This window comes from Martes martes, assembly GCF_963455335.1.
Source record: "Martes martes genome assembly, chromosome: 8".
NCBI classification, from domain to species: domain Eukaryota; kingdom Metazoa; phylum Chordata; class Mammalia; order Carnivora; family Mustelidae; genus Martes; species Martes martes.
This window is the reverse complement of record NC_137895.1, coordinates 91,915,874-91,931,679: the sequence shown is the minus strand read 5'-3', so window position 1 is coordinate 91,931,679 and position 15,806 is coordinate 91,915,874. Positions and strand designations below refer to the sequence as shown.

Below are 15,806 nucleotides of genomic sequence, written 5' to 3'. Positions count from 1 at the left end.
GGAGCAGAGAGCACGGCGCAGCGGGCTTGGGGAGCCGGGGAACCAGCGCGCGAGGTGGGGGGCGCCGGGGCCGTTCCGGGCGCCAGGGCAGGGCGGAGGGCGCCAGGCCGGGGTCCGCCTGCGCGGCTAGCGCCCCGCGGCCCGGCCCAGGACGGCCGCCAGGGAGCGCTGCGGGCTCCCGCTCGCCCGCCCCCCGGTAGGCGGGGCCGCGCTCTCCCCGCAGCCGTCGCCGCAGCCGCCGCCTGGGCCGCCCCGTGTCCCCGGTGGAGCCGCCGCCGCCGCCGCCGGGAGCTCGATGCGGACGGAGCCCGGGCCGGGCCATGGGGATCCTCAGCATCACGGACCAGGTCAGCCCTCCTGTTCTTGCCCGCTTCCTCCTTCCAGGGTCCGGCGCAGCCGCCACGCGAGCCCGGGGATGTGCGGCCTAGGCTGGGCCCGAGCCCGGGGCTCCCGCTGCTCCCGCCCCGCCTCACGCCGTGCTCCCCTCAACCGAGCCGGTGTCCTTGGGGGCCTGGCGACCGGCCAACATGCCGCGGGAGTGTCCTCTGCAGCCAGGACCCCAGAGCGGAGCCCCTCCAGCGACGCCCCTCATCAAACCAGGTGTCCCCCCCGCCCCCCACCGCTGGTTCCGTTCCGGCCCGCTTTCTCTGAACGCCGGTTCTTCCTGCAGCCGCCCCTGGTCCAGGCCATCTTTAGCCGAGATGTGGAGGAAGTGCGTTCCCTCCTCTCGCAGAAGGAGAACATCAATGTACTGGTGAGTTGGGATCAGGGAGGATGGGGAGCCAGTAATCTGGGCCCTGGTGTTCTGGACCCCTCCCAACCAGTGGGGCGGCTCCGTGGCTCCTTGGCTCGGAAGAGGCCGCAGCTCTTTCTACCCAGGGATGGGCGCCTGCTCTACATTTGGAGATGGAGAGCAGGTCAGGCTTGAAGCATAGACCAGTGGAGCTGAGGATGCCCAGAAACGGTGTTCTCTTCTGAACCATCAGTATCTGCAGCGCCCCCACCCCTCCTGGAAGAAGGAGACTGCCTCACAGCCCCTTGGCCCTGACCCCCTGACTCCCTGACTCCACCCTCCCTAGGTGCTTGTTTTGACCTAGGATAGGGATTTAGGAGCCTGCAGAACCTATGGGAAGAGGTGGGGAAAGGCCTGGAGCTCTAAGACTTGGGTTGGGGTCCTTGATAGTTCACCCTCCTGCACAGCTGCTGCTCTTTTCTGCCTTCCCAGGACCAAGAGAGGCGGACCCCATTGCATGCTGCTGCCTACGTAGGCGATGTCCCCATCCTCCAGTTGCTACTGATGTCAGGTGAAAGTGGGAGCTGGAAGGTGTGGCACCTAGGGAGGGGACCTGAGGGAAGAGCCTGCCCCCCCAATATCCAAGAATTGTTCTGTGGTACTTGTTCTGGGAGAGGCTTCATCTCTATCCATATTCCTTAGCCTGATTACTGGCTTCCTTCCCTACTTGCTGCTCACTTCCCACCAAAAGAGGAAATTATATCCCCACAGGTGCTAATGTCAATGCTAAGGACACACTGTGGCTGACCCCTCTTCATCGTGCTGCTGCTTCCCGAAATGAGGTATTGGCCTCCTCTGCCCTTTCACCCTTTCAGAGAGGATGAGTTGGTTAAAGGTAGAAGTTAAGGATTGGAGAGCCTCAGCTGTCTGCTTACAAGCTGGTCTACCCCCAGGTCAGGAGACTAGACCTTGGCCCCTCCTTCCTACCCCTAGAACTGGCTGGTAAGGGGGGCTGAGTGTTGCCAGCTGATGTGACGTCAGGGGAGAGCTTAACACTGGGCTGGCAGACTGCAGGGGGCCCTGCTGCCAGGCCTGAGTGACTCATCCTTCCCTGGGGGGCCACCTTGGAGTCTGATCCCCCTCTGGGCACTGAGATTTCTTACCTTGTGATGGAGGGATTGAGGGTAGTGATCTGTTGCATCCCTGCCCCTCAGGCAGCATGAAAGTTGACAGCACAGAGGTCAAATGTGCCTCATCAATTGGGTCCAGCAACCCTGAAGAGAAAGGGCAGGGTGGGGGGGAGAGGGTAAGGAGACCTCTCCCTTGGTTCCATGGTCAGTTCCCTGGCTCCAACCACCAGGGGAGAGACTAAGACCAATGGGAATGGGGAGCCAATGGGAATGCGGTGGGTTGTGATTAGGAGGGACCCTTTTGCCTGAGTTTTAGAGAGGAACCAGCATCTGTTTGCTTACTGAGGTAACAAATGATTTTGGTGCCTGTGGAAGGACTGAAGGAGGGTATTTGGGGCAAGGTAGCAGGAGTGTGTATTTTTTCTAGTGAAAAGTAATGAGGGATTGGGATTCTCTATATATGTGGATTTGCTTGGTCGTAGCTATATGTGTGGGTGAAGATTTTCAGGGTCTGGGTTAGGGAGTGATATCAGGTGGCTTGAGGAAGAGGAGGGGACTTCAGCAAGGTAGGGCAAATTTTAAACTCTCAGAAGATCCAGAAGATGGGGGGCGCCTGGGTGGCTCAGTGGGTTAAAGCCTCTGCCTTCGGCTCAGGTCATGATCCCAGGGTCCTGGGATCGAGCCCTGCATCTAGCTGTCCGCTCAGCGGGGAGCCTGCTTCCTCCCCAGTCTCTGCCTGCCTCTCCGCCTACTTGTGATCTCTGTCAAATAAATAAATAAAATCTTAAAAAAAAAAAAAAAGATCCAGAAGATGGGAAGTAGACGTTGAGAGGCTATGTATGTTGGAAAAATGAGAAGAGACTCTGTGCTGGGGGATGGGGGTTATGGGGAGATTCCGCAGGGCCGCATGTGCCATGCTGATCTGTTCTTCCCTCCATTTGTTTTACCTCCTACTTCCCCTCTCTTTTCTCTCCTATCCCCTGCTCCTTTACAGAAGGTGCTGGGACTGCTGCTGGCACATTCAGCAGATGTGAATGCCCGGGACAAGCTGTGGCAAACACCACTGCATGTGGCTGCTGCCAACCGGGCCACGAAGTGTGCTGAGGCTCTGGCACCCCTGTTGAGTAGCCTCAACGTGGCCGACAGGAGTGGGCGCAGTGCCCTGCACCATGCAGTGCATAGTGGGCATCTGGAGGTAAGGACTGCTCCAATCCATACCCAGCTGAGCCCCGTCCCATCCTGTCCCGGCCCTTCCCTTCCCACCCCACTTACCTTCCTCTGCTTCTGGGCCATCAGGTCTGGGGAACAGCAGCCTGGATAGACACTTGGGCTCGAGCACCAAGTGCTCGACTTGGACTTAAGTCCAAGGTAAACTCTCTAAAGTTGGATGGAAAATGTTTATATACATGCCTCTTTCTGAAGTGAGTGTCCCTGTTTTTCGAAACGTTTTAGAAGATTTTTCGAAACGTTTTAGAAGATTTTTCAAAAGAATTTAAGAACCGGCAGATCATAGGAAGAGACTCCCTCAAATTTCCCTCAAACTTCTAAATCTCCTCCTTAGTATCTGCTTTCTCTGTTCCCTTTAGTTCTCCAGATTGTTCTGTTCAAGAACAAAGACATTTGGCTGCCTCAGCCTTTTCAGAAACTGAGGCTTCTGCCCTTAGGTACACTGAAAGCATGAACCTGGCTCTGAACAGGTGTCTTTCATATCCTGATACAGACGGTGAACCTGCTCCTGAACAAGGGAGCCAGCCTGAATGTCTGTGACAAAAAGGAGCGGCAGCCTCTGCACTGGGCAGCTTTTCTGGGTGAGAAAGGGTTCATGGAAAGAGGAGGAATTTGACATTTAGGATTTCTAAGGCAGGGATGGGGATTGTAGCCTTTGGAGAGAGGCACTTGGGGTCTTAGTTCACCCTCCATACCCTTGAGAGCCTCCTCTTTCTTCCTAGGGCATTTGGAGGTCCTGAAACTGCTGGTGGCACGGGGAGCGGACCTCGGCTGCAAGGACCGCAAGGGCTATGGGCTGCTCCACACAGCTGCAGCCAGCGGCCAGATTGAAGTGGTGAAGTACCTGCTCCGGATGGGGGCTGAGGTCAGGGTGCTGAGCCCGGGAGGCTGGGTGCTAAGGGCAGGGAGTTGGGCGTCAGGTCTGTGTGTAGAGACGTAAGGTGCTGGGATTGTTGGAGCGGTTGGGGGAGGTCGGCAGGATACGGTGAAATGCGGTGAATAGCGCTTGCTGTAAGGAATAGGCTCGGTCTATTGAGTCAGGACCCTGAGATGTCTTGGGCGGTTGTTGGAATTCTGGGGTTCTCTAGGCTATCTCTGCTGGCTTCCATTTTATTTAAACTGATACTTCCCTGTGCCCTTATCTGCATCCCTGGAAATCCAGATCGACGAGCCCAACGCTTTTGGAAACACAGCTTTGCACATCGCCTGCTACCTGGGCCAGGATGCTGTGGCCATTGAGCTCGTGAATGCAGGAGCCAATGTCAACCAGCCGAATGACAAGGGCTTCACGCCACTGCACGTGGCTGCAGTCTCCACCAATGGCGCTCTCTGCTTGGAGCTGTTGGTCAATAACGGGGCTGATGTCAACTACCAGGTGCCTGAAGGGATGACACCACAGCCTGGCTCTGGGAATGCTGGGAGAGGAATCTGGCTCTGGGGGTCCTGACCATATCTTCCCCTCTGGATAACTCTGGGGAATCGTCACTTGCCTCCTAGGTTGATCAGACATTGCCAGGAGAGTATGGGCTGAGCAGATGTCCACAAGACTAGTCCATCCTCAGAGATGTGTCCTTTTGAAGGGGGAATGGGGCGTTCTCAGTGTCTTGTGCTGAAAACAAAAAAATTGCCATATTTTCACAGAGCAAGGAAGGGAAAAGTCCTCTGCACATGGCTGCCATCCATGGTCGTTTCACCCGCTCCCAGATCCTCATCCAGAATGGTATGAACTTGGGAGACTTTGTGCTCTCTTCTCCCACTCCCCCAGAGAACTCATCCCTAGAAACCCCTTTGTTTCCTCATTCCACCTCCCACACCCCCTTCCAGCCGGGATGAGCACCTGGAGCTCTGAGCAAGGCACCTGTGGAAATGGCCGTGGTCTGCCTGCCCCTAAGGCTTACAAACAAGCTAACACCTGTGGAAGGCTTGGCGTGGGACACGGCATGAACCAAGCACTCACGTGGTAGCTAGGTAGTGTGAGTGGTCTGGAGCCTAAGGCCGGCCTGAGTTTGTGCGCTTCCCCTCTCAGGCAGTGAGATTGATTGTGCCGACAAATTTGGGAACACGCCACTGCACGTGGCTGCTCGCTATGGACACGAGCTGCTCATCAGCACCCTCATGACCAATGGCGCAGATACCGCCCGGTGAGTCGGGGTCCTTCGGATCTGTACAGGCTTCTCACATCAAATGTGGAGGCACAGAGAAGCTTGCCAAAAGGAAGCTTGCCGAACCCCACCGTCTCCTGGGCTAGTGGGAGGGGGGCCTACAGAAAGGAGGTCTATAACCAGTCTCTCCTGGACCTAAGGACCGAGTCCCTCAACTTCTCCCCAGGCGCGGCATTCACGACATGTTCCCTCTGCACTTAGCTGTTCTCTTTGGATTCTCTGACTGTTGTCGTAAGCTTCTTTCCTCAGGTATGTGCTGAGGTTGGGGAGTTGGGCAGGTGTGTAGGTGGGTGCAGTCCTCTCCCTGCTCTGGTCAGGGCCCTCAGATGGGATCCGTGGCTGTTCCGGCCCTGCAGGTCAGCTGTATAGCATTGTATCTTCACTCAGCAATGAGCACGTGCTTTCAGCTGGGTTTGACATCAATACGCCTGACAACCTTGGCCGCACCTGTCTTCATGCTGCTGCTTCTGGAGGGTGAGTTCTCTTCTGTCTCTCCCAGGCACTGAGATCTGGGCAAGGGTGTGGGCCCTTCTCTGCTGCCCAGATGTCTCCCTCTGTCACAGTGCGAGCAGTCACAGCAGAAAGGACTGTCTGCGGCGCCATCTTTCCTCAGCTTCTCCCTGTGCCTGTGGCTTCTCTCTGAGCCTCTCGCTCTCTTAACCCTCATCCTCTTTCCTTTTAGGAACGTTGAATGTCTTAATTTGCTATTGAGCAGTGGAGCTGACTTGAGGAGGAGAGACAAATTTGGAAGGTGTGTCGATACACAGCAGTGGTTGTGGGGAATGTCAGCTAAGAGAGACAGACGATGGAGGGAGTGGTAGGGGCTTGGAGACTAAGTGGGAGCAGCTCCAGGCTGCTCCTCTGGTTGCCTTTGGGTCTGCCCTCGGCTCTTTCACCCACCCTCCTTGCCTTCTCCACAGGACCCCACTGCACTACGCAGCCGCCAACGGCAGCTACCAGTGTGCAGTCACGCTGGTGACGGCTGGCGCGGGCGTCAATGAGGCCGACTGTAAAGGCTGCTCTCCACTCCACTACGCCGCTGCCTCTGACACCTACCGGAGGTGAGAGTCCCACTTTGGCCTTCTCAGCCCCACTCGCTTCCCTGAGCCTCCCCTGACTTCACTGTCTGTACCCCAGAGCGGAACCTCACTCATCTTCCAGCCACGATGCTGAAGAGGACGAGCCACTGAAGGAGTCCCGCAGGAAGGAGGCCTTCTTGTGAGTAGTTGAGCAGAGCCCCTGGATGCACTGTCCCAGCGGCGTTGGCTCTGGCCCTGCCGCACTCCCACCCACTCTGGATCCTGCCACCTCACTTCTGCTGCTGGCAGCTGGCCCGCCTGCAGTATGTTGGGTGCACTCTGAGCCCAGTCCTAGACTAAGTATTGTGGGTACAAACCAAAGTAGGAGACTTAGTTCCTTCCCTCAGGGAATGGATGGTCTTCCTGAGAGAATCAGATGATCTAAACACACCAAATCACTTATCTATTCCAGAAGAATTGAGGATTTACTTATTAGGTACTAAATACTGTGATAGGTACAAGGATAAAAGATGAATTACTCTTGGGGTGCCTGGGTGGTTCAGTCAGTTAAGCATCCGACTCTTGATTTTGGCTCAGGTCAGGATCTCAAGGTTATGAGATTGAGCCCCATGTCGGACTCCGTGCTGGGCTTGGAGCCTGCTTGAGAATCTCTCTCTCCCTTTCCCACTGCTCCTCCCCGCATCTTACTCTCCAAAAAAAACCAAAAAACAAAAACAAAAAAAGAAAAACCCTCAAATTTCTGCCCTTTGAAAACGAATAAGCTGTTGGGAAATAAAAATGAAAGGGCATTTACGCATTCTAATGTTCGATATTAACAATAGGGAGAATAGTGCAGCACATGTAGAAACTCTAGGCTATCTTCACAGTCTTTCCGTAAATCTACGAGTGTTCTGAAATGAAAGGGTTGTTTTTCTTTAAAGAAGGATACTACAATCCAAGAAACTCAACTGTGCAACTTTTGACAACTTAACTTCTCTGTGCCTCAATTTCCTTAACCATGGTAGGAATAAGAGTAGGACCATGAGATCATGATGCAGACTAAGCGATTTCGTATACTTGAAGTGCTTAGAACAGTGCTTGACATGTAGTAAGTGCTGATTATTATTACTGCTGCTAGTACTTCTAAGCTGACCCTCTAAGAAGGGTGCAAAGGGAGCACAGAGGGAGAGGCACCTCACTGGGAAGGTTGGGGAAGGCCTCACAAAGGGGAGGAGGCTGGGAGCAAGCTTGGGATGAGTAGGACTTCTTCAGAGAGGTTGGAAGGAGAAGGCATTCCAGACAGGAGGTCAGCGTGTGTAGAGGTGGGTGGGAAGTGTTGGTAACTAATAACTATGCTCTAGGTTCTCCAGGAGAGTGTTCCAAGGATAAAGGAAGGCACCGAAGCCAGAGTAGGGCTGATGTGAAGGAGGTAGCAGGTCTGGAGCCAGGGTCGAATGGGCAGGAGTTCGCCTCCATGGAGCAGAGGACGGGTTTTGGGCAGCTGGGCCTGGACGGGCTCCCTTGCCCCTCTCCTCTGCACTTTGCACGACTGGGCCCTCCCTTGCTGGGCCTGTCCCTGCCTCACAATGTGCCCCTGTCCCCCAGCTGTCTGGAGTTCTTACTGGATAACGGTGCAGACCCCTCCCTGCGGGACAGGCAGGGCTACACAGCTGTGCACTATGCAGCCGCCTACGGCAACAGACAGAACCTCGAACTGGTAAGTGCGGGATCTGGCGCAGGGCAGAGGAGAGGGGCAGGGCACGCCATCACCTTTGCGTTTGTGGATTCTGAAACCGAGGGGTGGTTGACTCAGATGTGGTCTCTAGCGCCAGGGGCTTCTGGGGTGGCTGTGGGGGTGGAGGGATAACATTTTAGAAATTCAAGAACCTCAGTCCCTACTTTCCTGTCCATTGCAGCTCTTAGAAATGTCCTTTAACTGCCTGGAGGATGTGGAGAGCACCATTCCAGTCAGCCCTTTGCACTTAGCTGTGAGTCCACAGTCCTTTCCCCCTGCCTTCCTTGTCCCTCCCTGCCCCAGACCCACACACAGGCATGAGCACTTGGGAATCTGTCCTAGCTTCTGCCTTCTTGTGGGGATGTGGCAAGCAGGCAGTGGTCTGGGGAGGGCTGGGTGTGGTGCAAGTCGAGAGTCTGAGGGGCCGAAGAAGCTCGTGGAGGGGACTGCTGCCTGGAGTTTCCCCATGGGGCCCAAGAGCCGAGTGGGGACAGTGTCCCGAGCTGTATCCATCGGTTACCTGCACCCCGCCCCCACCCCACCCAGGCCTACAACGGTCACTGTGAAGCCCTGAAGACACTGGCCGAGACGCTGGTGAATCTGGATGTAAGGGACCACAAGGGCCGGACCGCGCTCTTCCTGGCCACCGAGCGGGGCTCCACCGAGTGTGTGGAGGTACTTACGGCCCACGGTGCCTCTGCACTCGTCAGGGAGCGCAGACGCAAGTGGACGCCCCTGCACGCTGCTGGTGAGGACCCCCTTCAGGCACTTGCCTCCCCTTGCTGGAGGGCGTGGAGACGGGTCCCAGACCCTTCCTGAACGGGCTTAGGGTTGGGAGTGGAGCAGGGCGAGGAGAATGGAAACTTCAGACCTGGCTGCCTCCTTCCCCTTGACCATGCCTTGACCCAGACACTTTTCTCCTAGCTGCCTCTGGCCACACTGACTCCCTGCACTTGCTGATCGACAGTGGGGAACGAGCTGACATCACAGATGTCATGGATGCCTATGGACAGTGAGTGTGGGCCGGGGGCAGGGTGCAGCTTTTCGTGTCCCTGCAGGCCCTCACCTTTCTCCTGCCCCCTCTGTAGAACCCCGCTGATGTTGGCCATCATGAATGGCCATGTGGATTGTGTCCATCTGCTGCTAGAGAAAGGATCCACGGCTGATGCTGCTGACCTCCGGGGCCGCACCGCCCTCCACCGTGGGGTGAGTGACCTCCTGGGTGGGGCTGCTCACTGACAGGCCTGGACTTGGGAACACAGGACCCATCAGCAGTAGGACAGCAGACTCTCTAGCAGGTGGGCCAGTATTTTGTGCCCAAGGTCTTAATTGGGCCTTACTGTGTTTGCTGCAGGAGGAGTACCTGACATCCATAGCGGGTCTCCCCGATTCCCTTGCTTTGTCATCTCATACAGCCACATGCTCGCTACCCAGTCCCTGCCCCAGGAACCCCAGCCCTGGTCCTGGGCCCCTGGCTAATGATGCTACCATCTCGGGCCTTCTCCACCATCAGTTGGCCTAAAGCTGTCTCCTCCTCAACCCAGGGGATGCTTCAATCCCTTCATCCTCCAACACTGCCATTTGTCCCCTACTCCAGAGTGCCAGAATTAACTCTTGCCATTCTGCTTGTCTGTTGGCATAGAGAGGAGGGAGGCAGGAGATGCTGACACCTAACATTTAGAGTTGGCGCAAAGACAACGATGGGCTCCCTGGAAGTGGTTCTCATTCCGGGGCGAGCTCTGGTGACTGGCTGTGAGGCAGGGAGTGGCCCTGCACCCTCCCTCACACCGTTACGTCGCCCACAGGCAGTGACCGGCTGTGAGGACTGCCTGGCTGCCCTGCTGGACCACGATGCGTTTGTGCTGTGCCGAGACTTCAAGGGCCGCACCCCCATTCACCTGGCCTCAGCCTGCGGCCACACCGCCGTGCTTCGGACGCTGCTGCAGGCTGCCCTTTCCACAGACCCCCTGGATGCTGGCGTGGATTACAGTGGATACTCGCCCATGCACTGGGCCTCCTACACTGGTGCGGGCCTGCGGCCTTGGCGGGTGTGGGAGTCGGGGTGCAGCATCGGGGAGGGCAGAGCAGAACAGAGACCGAGGCCCTTGGAGTTGAGGGAGGGACCCAGGTTAAGCTGCATCTGGAAGTGGGGTGTCCCAAGATGGCACCGGACAGAGGTGGTCTTCGTCCCTCTCCACCCTCCACTGCTCTTCCTTTCTCCTGCTCAGGACATGAAGATTGTCTGGAGTTGTTACTTGAACACAGCCCGTTTTCATACCTGGAGGGAAACCCCTTCACTCCTTTGCACTGTGCAGTGTAAGTCCTTTCCTGCACCTCCACCCTGCTCGGGGGTCTGGGACCGGGGCTTAGGACAAGCATTCCATTTTCCTTGTCCCTCCTGCTGACCCTTCCTCCTCTCCCAGAATTAATAACCAGGACAGCACCACAGAGATGCTGCTGGGAGCTCTGGGTGCCAAGATTGTGAACAGCCGAGATGCCAAAGGACGGTGAGTGGTGGAAGGCTTAGAGAAAAGGCTCAATTGCCTCTGGCATCTTTCTGCTCAGGCGAACGAGCCTTCTCTTCCCTCTCTGCCCTGATACCCCCCACCCCCCCCGCAGGACCCCTCTTCACGCCGCTGCCTTCGCGGACAACATATCTGGGCTCCGGATGCTCCTGCAGCATCAAGCCGAGGTGAACGCCACTGACCATACCGGCCGCACCGCGCTCATGACGGCAGCCGAGAACGGCCAGACCGCTGCTGTGGGTGTGTAGGGGCTGTGTGTGGGAGGGGGAGCTCTCCTTGTGTTTCTGCAAGATGGGGCAGCCCTGCCAGTGGCATGGCTCAGGAAACAGGAGGCATGTCTCTGGGTAGTTCATTGTCTGCAGATGGCATGCAGAGTGGATGCAGATGGGAGGGCCAGGAGCCAGGAAGGCTCCTGCTCTGGAGGAAAGGCATCAATCCTCTGCCCTCTTTCTCTTGCAGAATTTCTGCTGTATCGAGGGAAGGCAGACCTTACTGTGCTGGATGAGAACAAGAACACTGCCCTCCACTTGGCTTGTAGCAAGGTATGGCCTGGATCGGGGATGGCAAGGGCTGTGTAAGGGGCAGGGCTTGACGAGGGGCCGGGGGGGGCAGTGGGAGGGTCTGCCTACCTCAGGGGCAGGCTGGAATGGCCATCAGGATTGTCCAGCCTGCATAGCTCTCTGTCCTCCCGCTACCCAACTCCTGCTCTGCAGCCTGCCTGCTTCCACTCCATCTCTGTTCCTCTCCCTCAGGGCCATGAGAAATGTGCCCTCATGATCCTGGCAGAAACCCAAGACCTTGGCCTTATCAATGCTACCAACAGTGCGCTGCAGATGTGAGTGCCTGGGGAAGGGGGCTCCTGGCTGGGGGAGGCAGGTGGGTGAAGAAAGAGCCACCCGCCTTCCAGGGGCTCTCTGGAACTCCCGGTATTTGTTCAGCACTCGGGATACTCTGGCTGGATGAGGAAGGGCAGCATGGTACCCTACTGATTTCTTGCTCCTTTTTCTTTTCTTCCAAGGCCACTCCACATTGCTGCCCGGAACGGTCTAGCTTCTGTGGTGCAGGCCCTGCTGAGTCGTGGGGCCACAGTGCTGGCTGTGGATGAAGAAGGTGGGTGGGGTCCCGAGCCCCCCGCCTCTCCCGGGTTTGGGGTCAGGGACACTCTTCAGGAGGTGACTTCTTAACCTTAACCTATAAACTTGGGTGTCTCTTTTCCCCCAGGGGAACTTTTCAGAGCAGGGACGCAATACCAATACGCTAGAGTCTCTGAGGGCAGTCTGACAGAACTAGGCAGACCCAGCACTGTCCTTAGGAAGACCTCCCACACACCTCAGCCTCCCAGCCTTGTGTCCCCTGTGCTCTGCCCTTTACCCCCCACCTTGACAGTCTGCCTGTCAGCCCCCCTGGGCCCTCGTTGGCTTTGAATTCTGATGGTTCTGGGTGCTTGCCTGCCTTGGCTCCCCTCCACAGATGAGAGCAGGAGAGCTCAGGGCCTGGGGGAAGATGGGTGGGGCTCTGGGGCTGCAGGACCCCAGGCCTCAGTTCTCCCCCTCTGCCCTGCAGGTCACACCCCAGCGCTGGCCTGCGCCCCCAACAAAGATGTGGCAGACTGCCTGGCCTTGATCCTCTCCACCATGAAGCCTTTCCCACCCAAGGACGCCGTCAGTCCTTTCAGCTTCAGCCTGCTCAAGAACTGCGGCATCGCAGCAGCCAAGACGGTGGGTGGCTGCGGCGCCCTGCCCCACGGGGCCTCCTGCCCCTACAGCCAGGAGCGGCACGGCGCCATTGGCTTAGACGGCTGCTACTCGGAGTAGCCCCCCTTCGGTGTCCCTCCCCCTGCCGGTGGCTTGATATCTTATTCTATTTATTTAGAAAAAGTCTATACATTTAGGGCACTTTAAAGGAGAACACGACTGGGTGGGGGGGACAGAATGGGGGGAAGAAGCACTGGGGAGCAGCTGCTCACCCCTTTGCCACACCATCCTGGCCTGGCAGGGGTCTGGGACCGACAGGGAGCACCCCAGGCCCTTGGCACCCCCAGGGCAACCCCTTCTGCCAAGTGTCCCCAAATGATTGCTAAATGCCTGGCTACCCTCTCTTTTACCCCATCTCTTGGTTTCCCCTTTCTGCTGCCAACTCCCCCTTCCCTTCCCTCTGTCTCTCCTCTCTGGGTCCCCCTGCCCCTACTGCCAGGCAGATCCCTCCTCTTCCATACCCATCACTGCCTCCCTGCTCGGCTGGCCCCTCCACCCCCGCAGCAGTGAGAAGCCTTAATTTCTGGTACTGTGTGAGCACTCTGGGGGTGTCCCCCTCCCCCTTCAGGGGCAGCTAGTGGATGAGGGGGGAGGGTATTTAGCACTGGGGCCTGGAGCTTTTCCCCCACTTCTGTACCTTGTCACCCCTAAAGTTCAAATGCAAAACACTTGAAGCAGCAACTACTGTACCTGGGCCCCAATCCTGCACTCTCCCCTGGCTCCTCATATGCAAATCAAGGGCTGGCTCTGCCCCCACAGCCTGCTCCTCCCTGACTCCCTGCCTCGCTGGCCTGGCCCCCTAACCACGCACTTTAACCTTGCTTCTTTCTTTTCACTTCTTTTGGGAGGGCAGAGCCTATGGCCATTCCTGCCCTGGCTCCCCCTCCCTTAACTTTGAGGCTTGTCATGAATTTTTAAGTAAGCATTTTATCCTTTAGGGGAAGAAACAAATTAATTTCCTGCCCATTTCAAAACCACAGCCCTAGTATGTCCTGTGTGTTTCAGGCATGTGTTTGCATGTGTGGGGAGGGAAGGACCGTGTTCTTCCTCCTGTGCCCCCCGAACCCCATAGTTCCTCTGTGCCCCCACCTTCCGTTATATCCAAGAGTACCCACTGCCCCCAGTCACTCCTGATCTGAAGCCAAAGATGGTGGGAGGGGCAGGGCAGACTAGGGACTGTGGCGACTCTGGACCAGCTTCCCCTCCGGTGTGAGGATGAAGCTCTGATCTAGGGAGCGATAAATACCTGCTGAGGCTTGGTCCCTGCCCTCCCGGCCTCGGGGAGAGATGGGATTGAGCGAGGGGCCGCACTGAGAAGATTCCCAGAAGTCGCACCCCAAAAGCCAAACTGGGCCGGAGGAGGGGGCAGTTTTCTCTCTAAATGTAGCATTGAATTTGGCCCTGGTCCCTTCCAACGCCCTGTCCATCCATCTCCCAGCTAAGCCTCCTGGACAGTTGGACCCATTCCCACAGCCCAGTGTTCCCTTCCTCACACTCAATACCTCAGCCAGGGGCCAAGACACAGAACTTGAATAGAGGTCATGCCCCCTCCACTCCCACAGTGCACCCTTGCCCAGTTTGGCTGCCATCAGTATTGTCCCCTGAGAACTGGACAGGCTTCGTTTACACAGTACAGGGTCCCCCCCCCCCCCGCCCACCGCCGCCCGGGGGATCCCTCAGTTTCCTTCCCCCACCCACGCTTGCTTTGTTCACAACCTCACCCACTTTTCAGTTGTGTCCCCTGCAAGTCTTGCCGCCCTCACCAAGGGGGTGCTGAGGGGAGAGGGGGGCATCCCAGGGACCCCTCCCTCCCTAACAGATACCCTTAACCATACCTCATGCTGGTTCCCTGAAGCCTGGGGTGTTTGTCCAAGTCCTTATTCTTTTTGTCATGGTCTCTATTCCCTCTCTCTGTGTCTTGCTTCCCCCAACCCTCAGTTCCTAAACCATTTCAAAGCTTCCAAATGACCATTATTGGTGAGAAGGATTGTGCAGCTTTTAGTTTTTAGTTTTGTTTTCAAAGCCAAAGGGCCTTGCGACGCCCCTCTTGCCCACCTCCCTTTCACACCCTGCCCTCCCCAATACGACAATCAATGTGACCTCTCTTAAGGGCTGCAGCCCCCCACCCCCAACCCTGCTGGTTCTGCAAAGCTTGCCCCTAACTTCAACTCTTTCTCCTCAAATCTTCCCATTCCACCCCCTCCCTCTCATTTTGGTGCTGGGAATTAGGTGACGGGGGGTGGGGGGGCAGGGAGTGGGCAGAGATATGGGTCCTCCAGAGAAGACTCTCGGGGTATCAGTCGTGTTCTCCTTTATCAATGTTTGGCGATGACAGGAAGAATCTGAGTATTTATCAGGAGCCCCATTGTTTTGCTAGATGAGATTTCTGGCTGCTTCCTCTTCCCCCGCTGCCCCTTCAGCACACCGTCAGCAGTGCTGGGGCAGGTCGTGGGGAGTCCCCTGCCCCTCCTCGTGCGGCTGTGAGGAGGCGTGGAGGACGAGCAGCCCCCTCTCCTTATGCCAAAGGAAATCCCACACCCCACCCCGGGCTCCCTAGCCCCTAGTGTTTTTTGAAGTGTTTTGACCATTCTCATGGCCACTGCATATTTATTTTAATGTTAAGATTTTTTTTAAAAACCTCTTTGACTTAAACGGGTGTGGAGAAGTAAAACAGGCAGAATGCCCCCCAATCTTAAGGGGGTAGGGTGGGGAGGAAACACCTCCTTCCCTTCGCCCTCCCTCTTCCCTCCCCCTCTCCCCACCGCAGCTCTAAAGCACTTGCTTCAAGTAATAAGCACTTTTGAGAAAAGGCCTATTTTAAGTGAGGACCCTGGGAGCAGCCCCAGGTCCCAGCAAAGGAGACAGAGCGAGGGCTACATAGGAGACAGGGAAACAGGCTTGTGAATCAGAGGGCGAGTTGAAAAGAGCCAGTTTTTAGTTTCTGATTTTTGGGGAGATGTTTCTGATTGGGCGGTGGCTTTGGTAGGGTTGTGTACTATCCTTCAGAAAAACAAATGGCACAAACTGTGGGTCCCAGGATGGGCCAACAGACCCGGGTCACTGCCACTGTTCAACTGAGACTGACGGGCCACCTCCCCCGCCGTGGCCCCCTGAGCCATAGGACTGCTGAAAACCACTGAATGTACAGCCCAGGTTGGGGTGGGGAGCAGCCCCTGGGGGAGGGGGCTTCTCCTTCTGTTTGGTGCTGTGGGGGGTGGGAGAGATGAGATGAGGGACTGCCACCCCACTTAGACATGTGTTTCTTGGGGTGGAGGGGCTGAGGAGGGCCTACCTCCCTCTCCAACCCCAGCATGGCCCCTCTTCCTTCCTCATCCCTATCCGTTTTGACTGTAAGTCCAGCTCACCTTTGCCTTCAATATGTAACCAAAGGAAAACTCAATACTGTTTCCACCGCTGTCTGCCCACCCGAGCACCTTCTTACTCCCCGAACCTAGAAGGGGAGGAGAGGCTGGGGGCGGGGTGGGGGGCGTGGGGCCAGAGTGAATGGTTCTGCAGCTGTA

General features: G+C 56.7%; 1 protein-coding gene across 1 annotated transcript; it reads left to right on the top strand.

The window, feature by feature from the left end:
- Nucleotides 1-268: 268 nt before the first annotated feature.
- Nucleotides 269-12,348, top strand: ANKRD52 (ankyrin repeat domain 52). The gene is made up of 28 exons (XM_080812057.1): nucleotides 269-347; nucleotides 671-754; nucleotides 1,226-1,304; nucleotides 1,505-1,575; nucleotides 2,858-3,058; nucleotides 3,584-3,671; nucleotides 3,813-3,955; nucleotides 4,253-4,465; nucleotides 4,732-4,810; nucleotides 5,117-5,231; nucleotides 5,419-5,501; nucleotides 5,609-5,726; nucleotides 5,935-6,003; nucleotides 6,173-6,313; nucleotides 6,390-6,470; nucleotides 7,877-7,988; nucleotides 8,188-8,259; nucleotides 8,553-8,754; nucleotides 8,931-9,018; nucleotides 9,095-9,212; nucleotides 9,812-10,031; nucleotides 10,235-10,322; nucleotides 10,430-10,513; nucleotides 10,626-10,771; nucleotides 10,991-11,073; nucleotides 11,284-11,366; nucleotides 11,550-11,641; nucleotides 12,095-12,348. Exons 1-28 carry the CDS (start codon nucleotides 321-323, stop codon nucleotides 12,343-12,345), a joined length of 3,231 nt encoding a protein of 1,076 aa, XP_080668183.1. The 5' UTR covers nucleotides 269-320; the 3' UTR covers nucleotides 12,346-12,348.
- Nucleotides 12,349-15,806: the final 3,458 nt, after the last annotated feature.

Bases quoted from the DNA above. Each gene is read 5' to 3' on its own strand.
- ANKRD52 (XM_080812057.1), top strand. From the start codon at position 321: ATGGGGATCCTCAGCATCACGGACCAG. The intron at 4,466-4,731 runs GTGCCTGAAGGG...ATATTTTCACAG, and splicing joins GGGCTGATGTCAACTACCAG to AGCAAGGAAGGGAAAAGTCC. The intron at 7,989-8,187 runs GTAAGTGCGGGA...TGTCCATTGCAG, and splicing joins ACAGACAGAACCTCGAACTG to CTCTTAGAAATGTCCTTTAA.